General features: G+C 47.5%; 1 protein-coding gene across 3 annotated transcripts in view; it reads right to left on the bottom strand.

Annotated features, from left to right (window-relative positions):
- Positions 1 to 6,453: 6,453 nt before the first annotated feature.
- Positions 6,454 to 13,653, bottom strand: part of Ints7 (integrator complex subunit 7) — a 71,801-nt gene continuing 64,601 nt past the window's right edge. For all 3 annotated transcript variants that reach the window (XM_013520176.1, XM_005374746.2, XM_005374750.1), the window contains 3 exons: positions 11,847 to 11,945; positions 10,323 to 10,508; positions 6,454 to 7,841 (listed from right to left, as the gene is read on the bottom strand). In XM_013520176.1, coding sequence (XP_013375630.1) covers positions 7,545 to 7,841; positions 10,323 to 10,508; positions 11,847 to 11,945 — 582 coding nt within the window. In that variant the 3' untranslated portion in view covers positions 6,454 to 7,544. The remainder of the gene's footprint in view (positions 7,842 to 10,322; positions 10,509 to 11,846; positions 11,946 to 13,653) is intronic.

Raw genomic sequence — 13,653 nt, 5'->3', positions numbered from 1 at the left:
CCTACTTCTACAGTCCCAATGTACTGCTTTCTAGTCTGTGCCTTATTTGGATGGTTTTTGTCTTTGTCCTATGGCTTGAACCCTCCACTTCTCCCCCTGGTGCCACAGACCTGAGGACTAGGGAAAGGTCACGTTCGGGGAGTGTCCCAAAGAGAAGCTAAGGATGGACACTGTGCGTCATCCATAGGGAGGCCCTGAGGCCCAAAGCCCTGCAGGAGCTGCGGGTGACAGCAGGCGGTGCAGTGCGGGTGAGAGGAAAGCCCCAGCTGCCCGGCAGCCTGGGAGGCGGCCAATATGGCAGCCAAGGCTCAGCTTTGATCTTGAGGAGGCTGACGCCAGCTGGCTCTGGAGAAACTGAAGGCCGTGTCTGGCTTTGTCCTTCCGCGTCTTCTTCTCTCCTGGTGTCGTGCTGGGTCCACTCGCTTCCCACACCGTCCCTGGCCAGCACTTTAGGCACCTCCTCCATGAACGGTGTCCTCAAGAATCCCGCAGGGCACCTTCGCCACCTCTGCTTGACCTTAGCACACTGGACAAACGCACCACACAGCACAGATGCCCTGCATACAACAGGCACCCGGTCAGCCCGTGAGAGAAAGGCAGGGAGAGAGGACGGGGAGGGAGGAAAGGACAGAGAGTAACCCGGCTGGACACGGAAACCCCAGATGGATGAAGAACGAGGCTGACTACTGGAAAAGTGACGAACAAGTGTTTTAAAAAATGCTTTCTTGCATGTCTTAGCCACAGGTCCATCCTTCCTGCCTTAGACCTGATGTCAGGACAGCAGCTGCATGTGGACCACCCAGATCCCCGGGGGCCCCCGCTCCTGCCTGAACCAGGCGTGGTCTCAGCCAGAAAGCTTGCTCCCTCCCTCTGCTGCCCGGTGAGCGTGGGGGACCTGGCGGCCAGGTGAGAGCCAGGGCGGCAGCCTGCGAAGCCGGGCCGATGCGGGTGCTCCCTGTGACAGGGGTGACCTTAGCCACCCCCTGCCCACACTGATGCCGACCAAGGCGCAGGCAGCCTATTTCGGCCGAGTGTGACCGGGAGGTGGCGAAGAGCGGTCATGCCTGGCGGGAGAAGTGGAGCACTGACGGATGCTCGGCCTGTGCAGTCCGAGTAGAAGGCAGATAGGAACAAAGCCAGAGGTGAGAAAGCGCACGCTGAGCTCCGGGAGTGTCTGGGAAGCCCCTTTTGCTGCACCCTAGGGTGCAGAGGGTGTGGAGAGGCAGCTGCTGCGTGAGTAGTGTGCGGGTCTCCAGTGAGTGCGGGGTCAGGCTGCCCGGGGAACCCAGTGGCTGTGAATTGTCTTCAACTACTGGGAAGCAATGGTAAGCAGTTTACTCAGGAGCAGCAAAGGGAATGCGAACGAGCAGCTCCAGGAAGATGCTATGCTGCTGGGAACGAGGGTGAGGGCAGTGGGAAGAGGGGAGCACCGAAGGGCAGCGTCCCCTCCGTGGAATCGGACAGCTCCTGTCCCGCACAGACGCCCGGCTCACCCAGGCACGGAGATGCAGGGGACAGCGAAGCTCACCCAGCAGGTTCCTCGCGGCCTCCCCCTCGGTCCCCAAGAAGATGGAGTGGCATGGCTGTGAACCCAGGCATCTCGCCACCGCTGCGTTTCCAGGCCTGGCGGGTAGTGCATGTCCCCAACATACTCGGTGAGTGAATTCCAAACTGCCTGTGGCCTCCAAGGCCTGCCTTTGGCACGGATGTGGGAACTCTGTCCACGTTCAGACTCCTGCTCGGCAAACATGCTGAGCAAGGTGCAGGGCTGCGACGTCAGCAGAGCAGTCTCCATGTTCAAGACGACAGTGTGCTTTCCACCAGCCACCGGGATGCTGCGGGGAGAGTGAGGGACAGCCCCGGGGCCTCTCCTCCATCAAGGGCTCTCAAGGAGAGTCCAGATGCGTTCCTCCCGGACAGCAGTCCTAGCCCAGGCTAATGACGCACCAGCTTCCCAGGGGACACCGTGACCACTGAGGTTAGAGCTGATGTTGCTTAAGTGATTCCAAGATTGCAGTCACCTCTCCCTAACACCCTGGTACCTTGGAATGTGACCCTGGTCCAGCAGCCTGACCACAGCAGCAGTGCCTGCACCAGGAAAAAATCCTCCTCTGGCCCTGAGGTTATTTATGGTACTTTAAGGGTGTGTCTTTTATTCAAAGTGCCTTTCCCCCCTCTGGCATCCAACTGTCTCTGATTATGTCAAGAGGTCAAGAAGGGACACATTCCAAGTGCTGCAGAAGGAGAAATGCCCAGTGATGGCTGTTTTTCTAAGTATCTATTGTCCTCCCAAATACAGGGGGATGCTACCCACAAGGGGATGCTATTAAGAATCTCAAAACTGGAAGAAAAAAAAGAATCTCAAAATGGCATACTTCTGTGCTTTGTCAATTGCCTTTATAAAGCCCTTGCGACGCTCTCTAAATATAGAGATCCTTTCCTGTCAAACGAGACCACAAGCCTTGCAGGCTCTCTCCCTGCTTTAGTTGCTTCCCCAGTGGCAGCGGAGGTCCCGTGCGGGGCTCACAGCAAGGGCACCTGCGCTTTTCCAGGGTGTCTGTCTTCCCTTGTGCCCCTCTGTGACATGGCAGCTGCCCTGGCTGGTGAGCAGGGGGGGAAAGGAAACTGAGGGTGAGACAGGCGTTAGTGACTCTTGGTCATTCTGCTCAGCTCACTCATTCCATGCCATCAGGGGGAGGCGACACCGAAAGCCTCACAGCGCCACTGTTCCAACGACGGTGGGGGCTGGAAGCACAGGCAGCACAGCCTGTTTTCACCTCCAAGGGCTCAGGAAGTAGGAGACATCGGGTCTTCTCAGAATTCTGACTAATTCAGGCTCCACTCACTTCCCCTAAACACTTCAGTCAGGGGCACAATAAGCTTCACCAAAACTCGTGACCAAAATCTCCAAGAAAACCAAAGACAAGTGAGGGAGAGCTTTCTTCTCCACATTGGCACCTTCCTGGCAAACACCCCGACCTGGTGGGTATCTGGCAGACGCTTCTCTCCTCATTCTTCTAATCCATCTGTATGATGCCACCTTTATAATTTTACTAAAACAAACACAGCAGCAGCAACAAAAACACACCACCTGGATACAGCAATAAAGCGATTTTTAGTCTTGGTTTGCCGGCTAGGTATGCAGAGGCGGGGCTGAAGACGTATCTGTGAGGAAGACATTCCTCAAACTTACTCCACTACCTTCAATCTTTAACTGGACCTAAATAACAAAGAGGGTAATTATGTCTCGCACAGCAAACTTGACTGTAGGGGAGAAACGCTCTGGGGGAGATTAGCGCATACATAAGCAGGAGGGTAACGAGAGAGCTACAGACTGAAGTTTTCTAACTATAGCTTTTTAAAAAGTGTATTTACAACACTTAGCCTTTTGTATTAAAATGTGTAATCAATGGCTCCAGGTCTCACATGTTAAGGAGAAAATATGACTATGGTTTCAATCCAATTACAATTCAAAATTCAGTTGCTTAGTACTTTATTCTTTTGCCGTACCGGGGATCAAACTCAGGACTTTGCGCTTGCTAGGCAGGCGCCTGTGCCACTGAGCTGTATCTGCAGCCCCTGCTTAGTACTTTAGACTGAGCGGATAAAATACAGTCTAGTGTTACAGGTCTGTTTTCCTGTACAAGGGCAAGGAATGGAAGCGCTTACATCCCCCTGCTGCAGTGCTGTTCACAGGAGCTAAGCCGGGTTATCGGACTTTCACTTCGCCCCGTGTCTCATCCTGCATGTCCGGCGTGACTGAAGGAGGCTGTATCCTAGGCAGCACTGTGGAAAGAACAGGGTTTAGAAAAGCGACAGTAGCACTCAACCAGAAGCAAATGCAAAAATGCTCAATAATCTTGTCTTTGACACACTCTTGCATGGGGAAACCGGTGTGTAAGGAATCCTAACGCACACTTCCTCACCTAGTAGCCTACTGTGCAGGTCCGGGTAAGTAGAGAGCCCTCACTTGCTCACTTTTCACTCCCTGCACTGCCTAGTTCTACAGGTAGTAGTTACACGAGGCTACTTCAATTTAACTGAATTAAAAATAGCCAGGTTTCCTTTGGTGTTGGCGGTATTTTAAGTACTGAGTGGCGACATGTGGCTGGCGGCTGCATCACAGTGTAGACTTACAGAATAGTTCCATTATGATAGAAAATTCTATTGGCCAATGCTGTTTTTACTCTACATACTAAGTGGCAGGTCACTTTATTCTCAATATTCTGTGGGCAGGTATCAAGTAGCCTAAGGATCCATGACAAGTGAGTCTTAGAATTTAAACTGACCTCTCCAGGCCCCCAGGCTGCAGATCTTGTCTGGTTGGTCTGTCCTTCTCTGAACTGTGTCTAAATGTGAGGAGTGACTTTCCCAGCACAGAGCTGCAAATTCCCTGCCGCCTTGGATCGTGAGCTGCCTGGGTCTTATCAGAAGACTTCTTAATATAAGTCGGAAGACAACAGTACCTAATTTCTAAGTAGTCAGCATGCTTCGGTATTGCTACCATCATTGGAGATAATCCGCAGAAAGTAGTTTACCTCATTTTCTTTGTATGTTTGTCTTTGACTATTTCAATGATTTATAGAACTGCAGTAGCTAAAAATTACATTTCAGTTAGGTCAACATTAAGTTATCTTATTGCTCAATGTACCCAAACTGAGCACGAAGGAAGGTAGGTCTAGTATGTTTAATATGAGAAAAGGTCAACTTTTTATTTTGAATAAAATGCGAAGCTTAAGAAATGATCCAACACTGGGAAAGTTATACTAGGGAGTATAGTAATAGTGGCAATAATAGTAACAGCAAACACGTATCAGTTATGGGGCAGGCATGTTCTATGGGCTTCCTGCATGCTAACGCTGTTCTAACTCAATCCTCACATCTACCTAGGAGGCATTATGTTTCCCCATTAGGAACGAGGAAAGCGAAGCACAGAGAAATGCTCTGTGCAAGATCATAAAGTTAGGGAGCACTGAGATTGACTCCGGGCTGCGAGCTCCAAAGGCTGTGCCTGAGTCCCAAGGCTACCCAGCAATGCTACTAAGTAATTAGCAAAATTAGTCCTGCCTGCCTGGATGCAACCTGCCAATGCTCTTTACCATCTTTATTTCTAAATTCTGGGGGCACGCTCACTTCTTAATGAGTATGCTTGCCTTTTCTATGGCTTTCCTTGAGTATTTTTTCTTCTCATTCATTGGTATAGTTTTTAAAGTATAAACACAGTTCTGCTCCACAATAACTATTCAATAGCTGATACGAAAAAAGAGCAGTAGGTGTTGTATGTATATAAAATCAGAATTCCAACCCTAGGTCTAATGGACATACTAAAATAAAAAAGTTATGTTTTTCTTCATAATTATTTTCACACTCTGAGCTTGGATTTGTTTTTATTTTACTAATTCCTTTTCAAGTTTGTACCAAGGGGCCCACTGCACATGTAAAAAAATTCGTAATTTTAACTACCAAAAGCCTTTTTTGGAGACAGAATCTTACTATGCAGTGCAGGCTGGCCTTAAACTTACTATGCAGCCCTGGCTGGCCTTGAACTCACAGTGATGCTCCTGCCTCAGCCTCCTGAGTGCTGAGATTATAGGCGTGCACCACCATGCCTCACTCAATAGCCTATTAAGAACAAAAGATTCAGGAAGTTGTCAAAGGAACCTTTCCAAATTGGTAGTTTACTAATTCGTTTCTCTTTTGAATAATTTCATCTTAAAACGGTACCAGAAACACAAAATGCATACTGTAGTACTGGGTAGTTAAAAAGTAAGAGAAGCTTTTCTGGGACTGAGGGTATAGGGTAGCTGAGCGGCAGACGGTGTGCATGGCAGGGGGTAGGGGGCTCAGCATGCATGAGGGCCTGGGTTCAATCCCTAGCACCAAACCAAACGATTATCCCCCAATACTGTCTTTGGTCTTTTAGTCAACTGACGACGAAACTCTAGACTGAAAAAGTTTAACCTAATTCAGTCACTTTACAAAGCAACTAAGGACTAAAGGTGACTTGCCCTAGATCACAGAGCTAATTCATCAGAGCCAAAAGTGAAACCCACGCTTTCCGATTCAGCTCTTCTCACATCAGGCAGAAGGACAAGCGGCTCTGCATTGTCCTCTAATAGCTCTGGCCATCTTCCCCAAGGCAGATGTTTCCAGATGCTGACACAGCGGTGCAGACTGCGCACTGTGTACACCTGCGCAGCGTCTCAGAGGGATGTCACTTAGCGGCCATGGCAGGCACACGCAGCTGTGACAATGCCTGGCTGCTGGCAGCAGAGTGTGTTCCGCTGGGCAACAGCTCATGCAGCCAACTGACCATTCAGTGTCCGGAGTTGCCAATCACTTCTCATTCCCAGAGACCGTATGATAATACCGACAATTAAAAGCCTTCAAAAAAGAACAAAAAACCTTAAAACCCTAACCCTCCACTGAATCAAAAAAACAAACAGAAAAACATAAAACACAAAGAAACTGCGATTTATTTAAAAAAGACAATCCAGGGGATGTGCCCGGTTTCACGTTCAAAGCTGCATCCAGCCCGGCTGACTGTATCAGTATCTGCAATCTGATGAGCAGCCCCAGTGGTTAGGACTCTTGATCCCAAAGCACTAAGTGACCTCTAATGAAGAAAGTGTTAAGTTATAGTTAGTATACTGTGCTAGGGCAAAGAAAGCACATTAGTATGTGGTTTTCAACCAGTACTGAAAAGGAAAAAGAGAAAAGGGGTTTCCTGGCTAAGCAGAAAACTACTCCCTGAGCACCCCAACCGAGGTTGCGTTATAAGGAAAACACTTTCAGATAGCACACTGAGCATTACATGACCCATTACGGAGAAATCAAGCCAGCCAAACGATCTGTTCCCTTTAATGTAAAACACGGAGTGAACTTTTCATTTTTGTAAAAAATGGAAAGCGTCTCTACAGCATGGACACACGCAGACTGAAAAAAACAACAAATTATTAATCTCCAGTTTTCTATGTGAACTGCTAGCTGCTCTTTTGGTGAATTAAATACCGAAACAGTAAATTAAGGTTGTTTCAGTACAAAGGTGTGGCTGAAATAACGCAGCACCGGGATGCTCCGATGCGGCGGGGCTGCAGACTCCGGGATCTAGGGTGGGGTGCGGCAGAGACACTTCTGCGTGACTACTCTTGAAAGGAGAAGAAAAAGCTCAGCAATAGAAAATGGAAAAACAATACAACAACAAAACTGTTAAACATGAGATAAAGGATTTGGTGTAGGAAGAAATAAGGAAAAAAATCTTTCTGGCTAGGAAGTTAAATTATTTCTTAACCTAAAAATTTTAAGGGCGGGGGGAAATAACTCCGCCATTTTCCTGAATGTTACATTACAGAAATCAATGTAACCTTCATAACCCCCATAAGAAAGCAAACTAGGGGCTGGGGAACTCAGTGGCACAGTGCCTGCCTGGCAAGCGTGAGGTCCTGAGTTTGATTCCCAGAACCAAAACATAACAAAATAAAACAAGCAAACTATCTCTAGCTCCAATGGATGTCATAAAAGTCCGAAAGGCGCTTATCATGAGGTCAGAATCGTGTGTAGGCATTTCGCTGCTGCTGCTGCTGCTGCTGCTGTAACGGCTGCTGGGCCTGCTGCTGCTGTAGGCGCATCTGCTGGGAATAAGGGTCTTCCAGGGATTTCACAAATATGGTAGTTCTAGGGCCGGTCTTCCATACAATGCCGTTAGCATCCTTCACTGAGGATTCTACCGTGATGTTGTGTGTTCCAAGGATGGCAAAGTTCAACAGAAACTGGGTGCTGAAGTAATCATTATGAGGCTCAACCCTCTGCTCCATCTCATTGGTCATGTTGTCAAGGGGTATCTGGAATGAAAGAATCGTTGAACACCAATAACTGCCACATTTACCCTGTGCTTATCATGAGCCAGGCCCTGTTCAGAGTGCTAGTACCATTACCATTCTTGCTTTTTGGTGCGGCAGTAGGGGCAGGAAGGCAGTGCAGGTCCTCCAAGGCAGAGCCGGAATATGGACTCAGGTAGCCGATCTAGAGCTACCCTCTTGACTATTCCAACCCTGCCTCTCACTCTCCTCGAGAAGCTGCTCCCAGAGCCTTTATCACCCCTCATAGGCTGCCCTCTCTCCCATGCTGTCCCTACCCCTTCTCCAAATGCCTGGCTTTCTCTCATCTGTGGAGAGATGTTCTGAAGAAACAGGATCCAACCACCTGTTTTACAGTGTTTGAAATCTAACAGACTGAAAGAGAACACAATGGTTAGTTAAGTTAGGCCCCTGCCTTTCTGCTAGCCGGTGAGTCCCTCCTCCTTTAATAATTTAACTCTAGGATCTGTACACTGCTCACTCAAGGACATTATACAACACAGACTGATGGGATCATCCACATATTTAGCCAGATATGCATGCTTCTGTCCTTCAAAGAAAAGGATAAAATCCGCTGGTATGTCCTCACCTCTACCCAAGATAAAGTATGTCAAGAGGCAGACTAACCCTGGGAACCAATTAATGGTAATCTTACTGGATACTGGGCCAGACTGCTGTGTTTACGGGTGTGCTTGTGTGGTGCAATCGTATTTAACAGTGCCTGCAGCTTTGTGGCTTTATGAGCAGTTATCATGAGGTCAGTCTTCCAGATGCATTTCCTTGTAATGTCAATGGAATCACCAATTCTTAAGAACTACTTATGGTATGGGTGCTTTTTTCCTCTTCACATCTAGCTTTTGGAGGGTTTTTATTTTCCTAAGAATAGGACTACCAAAGAACGTTCTTAGAGGAGCAGACAGGCACGGGCAGGCTGATCCACCTGAGCGGACAGCTGCTCCCTGAAGTGCAAGCCTAGTGCCCTCAATGCTGCAAAGCACTGGCCCGCTGTACAGCCACTACGCCAGCCTCCTGCTGCTAACCGCTCCTCCCGAGAGGTCAGTCAACAGCAATGCTTCGAGGATAGAGTGGACTTTCTCTTTTTCGGCCTTTCGGAGACAGGCCTTCACTATGCAGTTCCGCCTTGTCTTGAACTCACTTTGTAGCCCCGGCGGGCCTCAAACTCACAGGGATCCTCCCGCCTCAGCTCCTGCCTCAGCTTCCGCCTCAGAGTGCTGGGATTACAGGCATGCACCACCACGCCTGGCTAGATTTTTTCTTAACAGAAGAAATTATTATATGCAAGGAACAACGAGATTTATGGTTATTGTCATCTCCAATTCAAAGTCAGGAGACCCGCAAACTGTGATAAACCACATAAATTCTCATTGCTATCTCTTGTGACATCTGAGATTACTCAACCCTAACAGCTGTACTTTATGGTTCACATAGCACATAGCTTTTCTCATCATTCACCAAGTATTTACTGAGTGGCTACAGAAGGCGCCATGCTTGTGCCATCAATCAAAGGAAGAAGAGAAGAGAACCAAGCTGGAGCCATGTCACAGAGTAGACAAACAGCCCCAGAGAGGAGTCACAAAGACGGCAGCCATGATGGCTTGAAGCAGTCCTTCCCCCAGATTTTTAGCCTGATACTGCTGAAGATAAAACAATTCTGTCTTGTTATATCTTCACTGATAACCCTCCTCCTGGCCATGAGCTATTAGTTCAAACATGTCCCCAAAGCCTGGCCATGGCCTCTCAGGGCATCTAAACAGCTTTGCCTGTACAAAGGGGAACTTGTTCTCTTGCTCCACTTACTATGGACAAACCACCAAGAAACTGGACGGAGATGTCTGCAATACAAATGCTGGTATTTCACAGGCACAGTCACCAACCTAACAACATAAATTTGATTCTGGCTTGTACCTACTTCCTGACTCCTCCAGAGGACAAACTTCCAGGGTTACAGGCTTAAGAGGTTTTACTTTATCTGACCACTGGATGTTAATGCTACACACACGGACAGTACTCCTCTAGAGGAGGAAGTTTTCAGTAGTTTAACTAAACTGGCCTCTGAAGAGGGGGTGGCCTTACTGACTGCTACATTTCAGGGCTGTAATCAGCCCGGAGAGCTGGGCACGCCCTTGTCTGGGCAGCAGGGCACACCTCCCCGCCACTCAGCTTTACAAGGAAGCACCCTTCTGCATGCTGGCTGAGGCTGGGCCGGAAAACTCAATCACAGGCACCTGAGTTAGGGTTCGCCACAGCTGAACAGCAGTCCAGGCTCCTGCTCTGAGCTCTGCCTGGATGCTGCATCTGTGAACCGGTTCAGGCAGGAGAAAGAAGTGCTGTTTGACAGTCCCCTTAGATCCCAGCGTGTGTGTGTAATTTATGTAACTGCCATCAGCTCGACCACGAAAAGCAATGGAAAATGTCCATCGCGATCCTGCCTCCTTGCTGAATTACCTTGTAGTCTTGTCCAGATTTACTCTGCAGTGTGGAAGAAACATTCAGGCAGACAGACTGGATTTTGCGAAAGAGTCCTGGTTTCGATCCATGCTGAACCACTCCCTCCACCTTCAGCGCCAGCTGCTGGTTATTTTGGACAGCAATGGGCTCTGCAGGATTCCGGGGGGATGGCGACAGAGCAAGCTGGAATGCAAACACCTGATAAATGCCAGCACCAAGAGCCGCTTCCTTCTGACAAACCCTGCTGATCACTGCCGCAGCCTGACACGTTCACGCGGGCACACCAGGCAGATGCGTTTCAGCGTCACGCTTCCTTACCCAGAAAGCCTCCTTTAAGTTCCCCTGCACTTTTCATCCCAGACCTCAGCTTTGTTGCAGGGCAACAGTGAAGGCGCTGTTTGCCAGCTTGTGGTGGGCCACGGTTTTGATGATAAACCACTTCCGGTAGGGAGGGGCACTGTGTACATTTTCACGTCCAGATACTGTCTTTTTGCTCTTGTGTAATTTACTACACTTAAATGGAAATGAATGTAAAATTCTAGGATTATTTACACAATGAAGTTATTTATACAATGAAGTCATTACGATATAAAAAAGTCAATTTCCACAAATGAACCAAATAACTTTTTTTCTTTTCCAGTGCTGGGATTGAACCTAGAGCTCTGTGTCTGCTAGCGCAATACCATTTTTAATCTTCCCTTAGAGAAGTTCTTTAAAAGGCTATTAAAAATCCCAGAGTTTAGTTACAGAAAGCTCAAGTCTTGCTAAATAAGAAGATAGAAGAAACTGGAGTTTCCTAATAATGTTGAGCTGCTGAACCAGTCAACCCCAGAGATTTCTTGCCTCTGGTCTTCTTGTCTAGTAACTGGCTTTCCTGATTACTGAAGCCACTTTGAAATGGAACGCTCTCCTATCTGCAAGCAAAAGCTTTTGCAGGGATGTAAAAGTTTACTGAAGATATTAACTGACAGGAACAATCCAGGAATTATCTCAGGGTGGTAATTTCTTTTTTTCTCCAAATAATTCTATTATTTGAGTGAAAAATAGCTTTTGAATTTTGAGCGGTATGAACATTTCAAAATACCAACTATATGCACTGGCCAGTTCCCCAAAACTTGTTCAAAGGCACAAGTGTGTCGAAGGGCAGACTGGCGACATTTTCCTGGCCCTGGCTAAGTCTCAGTAGGGTCTGAAAGGGCTCTCAATCAGACTCGGCTCTAGATCCTCACAGGCCATGAGGATAAAAACCACTAACTTGTCCCTGTCAGTGGGGAACAAAGGACAGGCTCCAGGTACCCAAATGCCTGTCTCACGGCACGTGGCACTGACAGTTGAAAATCGAGAAGGTTTAACTCGTAATCCCGTTCCTTTCTCCAAATCTCTTAATAAAGGAAAAGTATAAACTAAAGGTTATATAGATTTTTAACAAAACCAAAGTTTAGATTTTGGAATGTAGCCAGTCTAATCTCCAGAAATAGCCAGTGTTTAAAACTGCATAACCTCAGTATTCTTCCTACTTACCTTGATGCTGGTAGACTGAAGTTTCTGGAAAAAATATCTCTGGAATGATAGGGGAACTTTCAGCAAAGCAATGATGGCATTGCAGAGGCAAGCTGTATGCTGAGGGGAAGACAAAGAAACCATCTGAAAGTGAGTTTGCAGATTTCATCAACAAGTGATGATTAGGACTACAAACTCATACAGCCATTACAGAAGGACACACCAGCCAGGAAATGGGCACAGCATCCAGGAACTGTGTACATCCACTCCATCCCTCATGCCAAGGAGTACAACTTCAGGGTTTTACTTTCTCTTCAACTGTATTTGGTAAGAAATAAGAGAAGGGAGAAAATCCACATTCCTTCCTGCGCAAATTTCACACTTCTATAGACCGCAGAGCTACCAGCCATATTAGTAAATAATTACTGGAGACACTTTAAAACAGCTTATCCACCACTTGGCAGGCAGGGTGTAACAAAGAGCGTGGTAAAGACACCAGGGCAGTACACAGACAGTCTGAGCGCAATGCCAGAACCCATGCGGGACCTCGGCTCTGAGCCGGCATATTTTTGCTCTCCCTTTCCACTAGCAGCTGGTTCCTCAGTGGGTTCCCACAGAGAGGGCAACAGCGGAAACTTACCAGGATTCAGATTAAGGATGACTATAGCAGCCTCCCTTTATGGAATTCTGAAACTAATTTACTCTGTCTACTTACTTACTTACTGATTGACTGACTGACTGACTGAGACAGGGTCTTGCTATGTAGTCCAGGCTGGACTTGAACTTTTGGCGATCTTCTTGCCTCAGCTTCCCAAGTGCTGGGATGCTACAGGCATGTGCCACCACACCCAGCTTTGAAACTTCAATAAAACATTTCAATCTATTTCACATATTTAACTGTATTTTGAAAACTTTAGGCCAATTGCAGAGAAAAAGAAACACAACGGTGAATCCTTTGAGTCTTGGCGCAAGGGATCATGCAACTTAAGAGTTCTAAGACATTTTAAAGATTTCTCAGGCTAATTTTCCACTTTGCTGATGACACAGGGCACACTCAGGAAATCGGACAAGATGGGATCAGAACCTACGATGCCTGACTTCTTAGGGACTTTTTTCTATTTCACTAATGATTTATAAACTTAACAGAAAGCACTAATGAGGAAAAAAAAGCAAGGAAGCCACTAACACACTGTCAGAGCATTCAACTGTGGGTGAGTGAAAACTGCTCCTGCTCTGCCTCCTGGGCCCTCTCAGTCTTTCCCGTCTCCATGTCCCCAAGGCACTGGTGTGTGACACAGAAGGCTGCGGGTCCTTTGACGCTCCTGCTTCTGGGCAGAATGGCACTAGTTGCCCAGGCTCTAAACACAGGTTGTTTTAAAATAAATTTTTCCACAGCATGGTGGCTTTTTTGTTTTTTTCCGGTACCGGGAATCGAACTCACGAACTTGCGCTTGCCAGGCAGGCGCTGTGCTGCTGTGCTAAATCCCCAGCCCCTTAAAACAAATTTTAAACGTATATATGTATGTTGGTTTCTTTTTCTTTGCAATGAGGTCTCACTAGTTCAGGCTGGCCTCACACTTGTGGTCCTCTCACCTCTGCCTCTGTGTGCTGGGATTACAGGTGTACGCCATGCCTGGCTTAAACACAGCTTTAAAGTTGGGCATTAAGGCCAAAAGCCAGGAAAAAACTCATTGAGGCAGGTGAACATTTTGTGCCCAAGGGACTCTCAGTACAGATATAAGATCTTTACCTGAGATAAGCACAACACAGTTTTAAAGGCACTGATTCTATTTCTTCAGCTTTAACAGCTACGGCACCCCCACACATC

Source organism: Chinchilla lanigera, unplaced genomic scaffold (genome assembly GCF_000276665.1).
Source record: "Chinchilla lanigera isolate Chin_1 unplaced genomic scaffold, ChiLan1.0 scaffold00005, whole genome shotgun sequence".
NCBI classification, from domain to species: Eukaryota; Metazoa; Chordata; class Mammalia; order Rodentia; family Chinchillidae; genus Chinchilla; species Chinchilla lanigera.
This window is presented reverse-complemented; position numbering and strand designations above follow the sequence as displayed.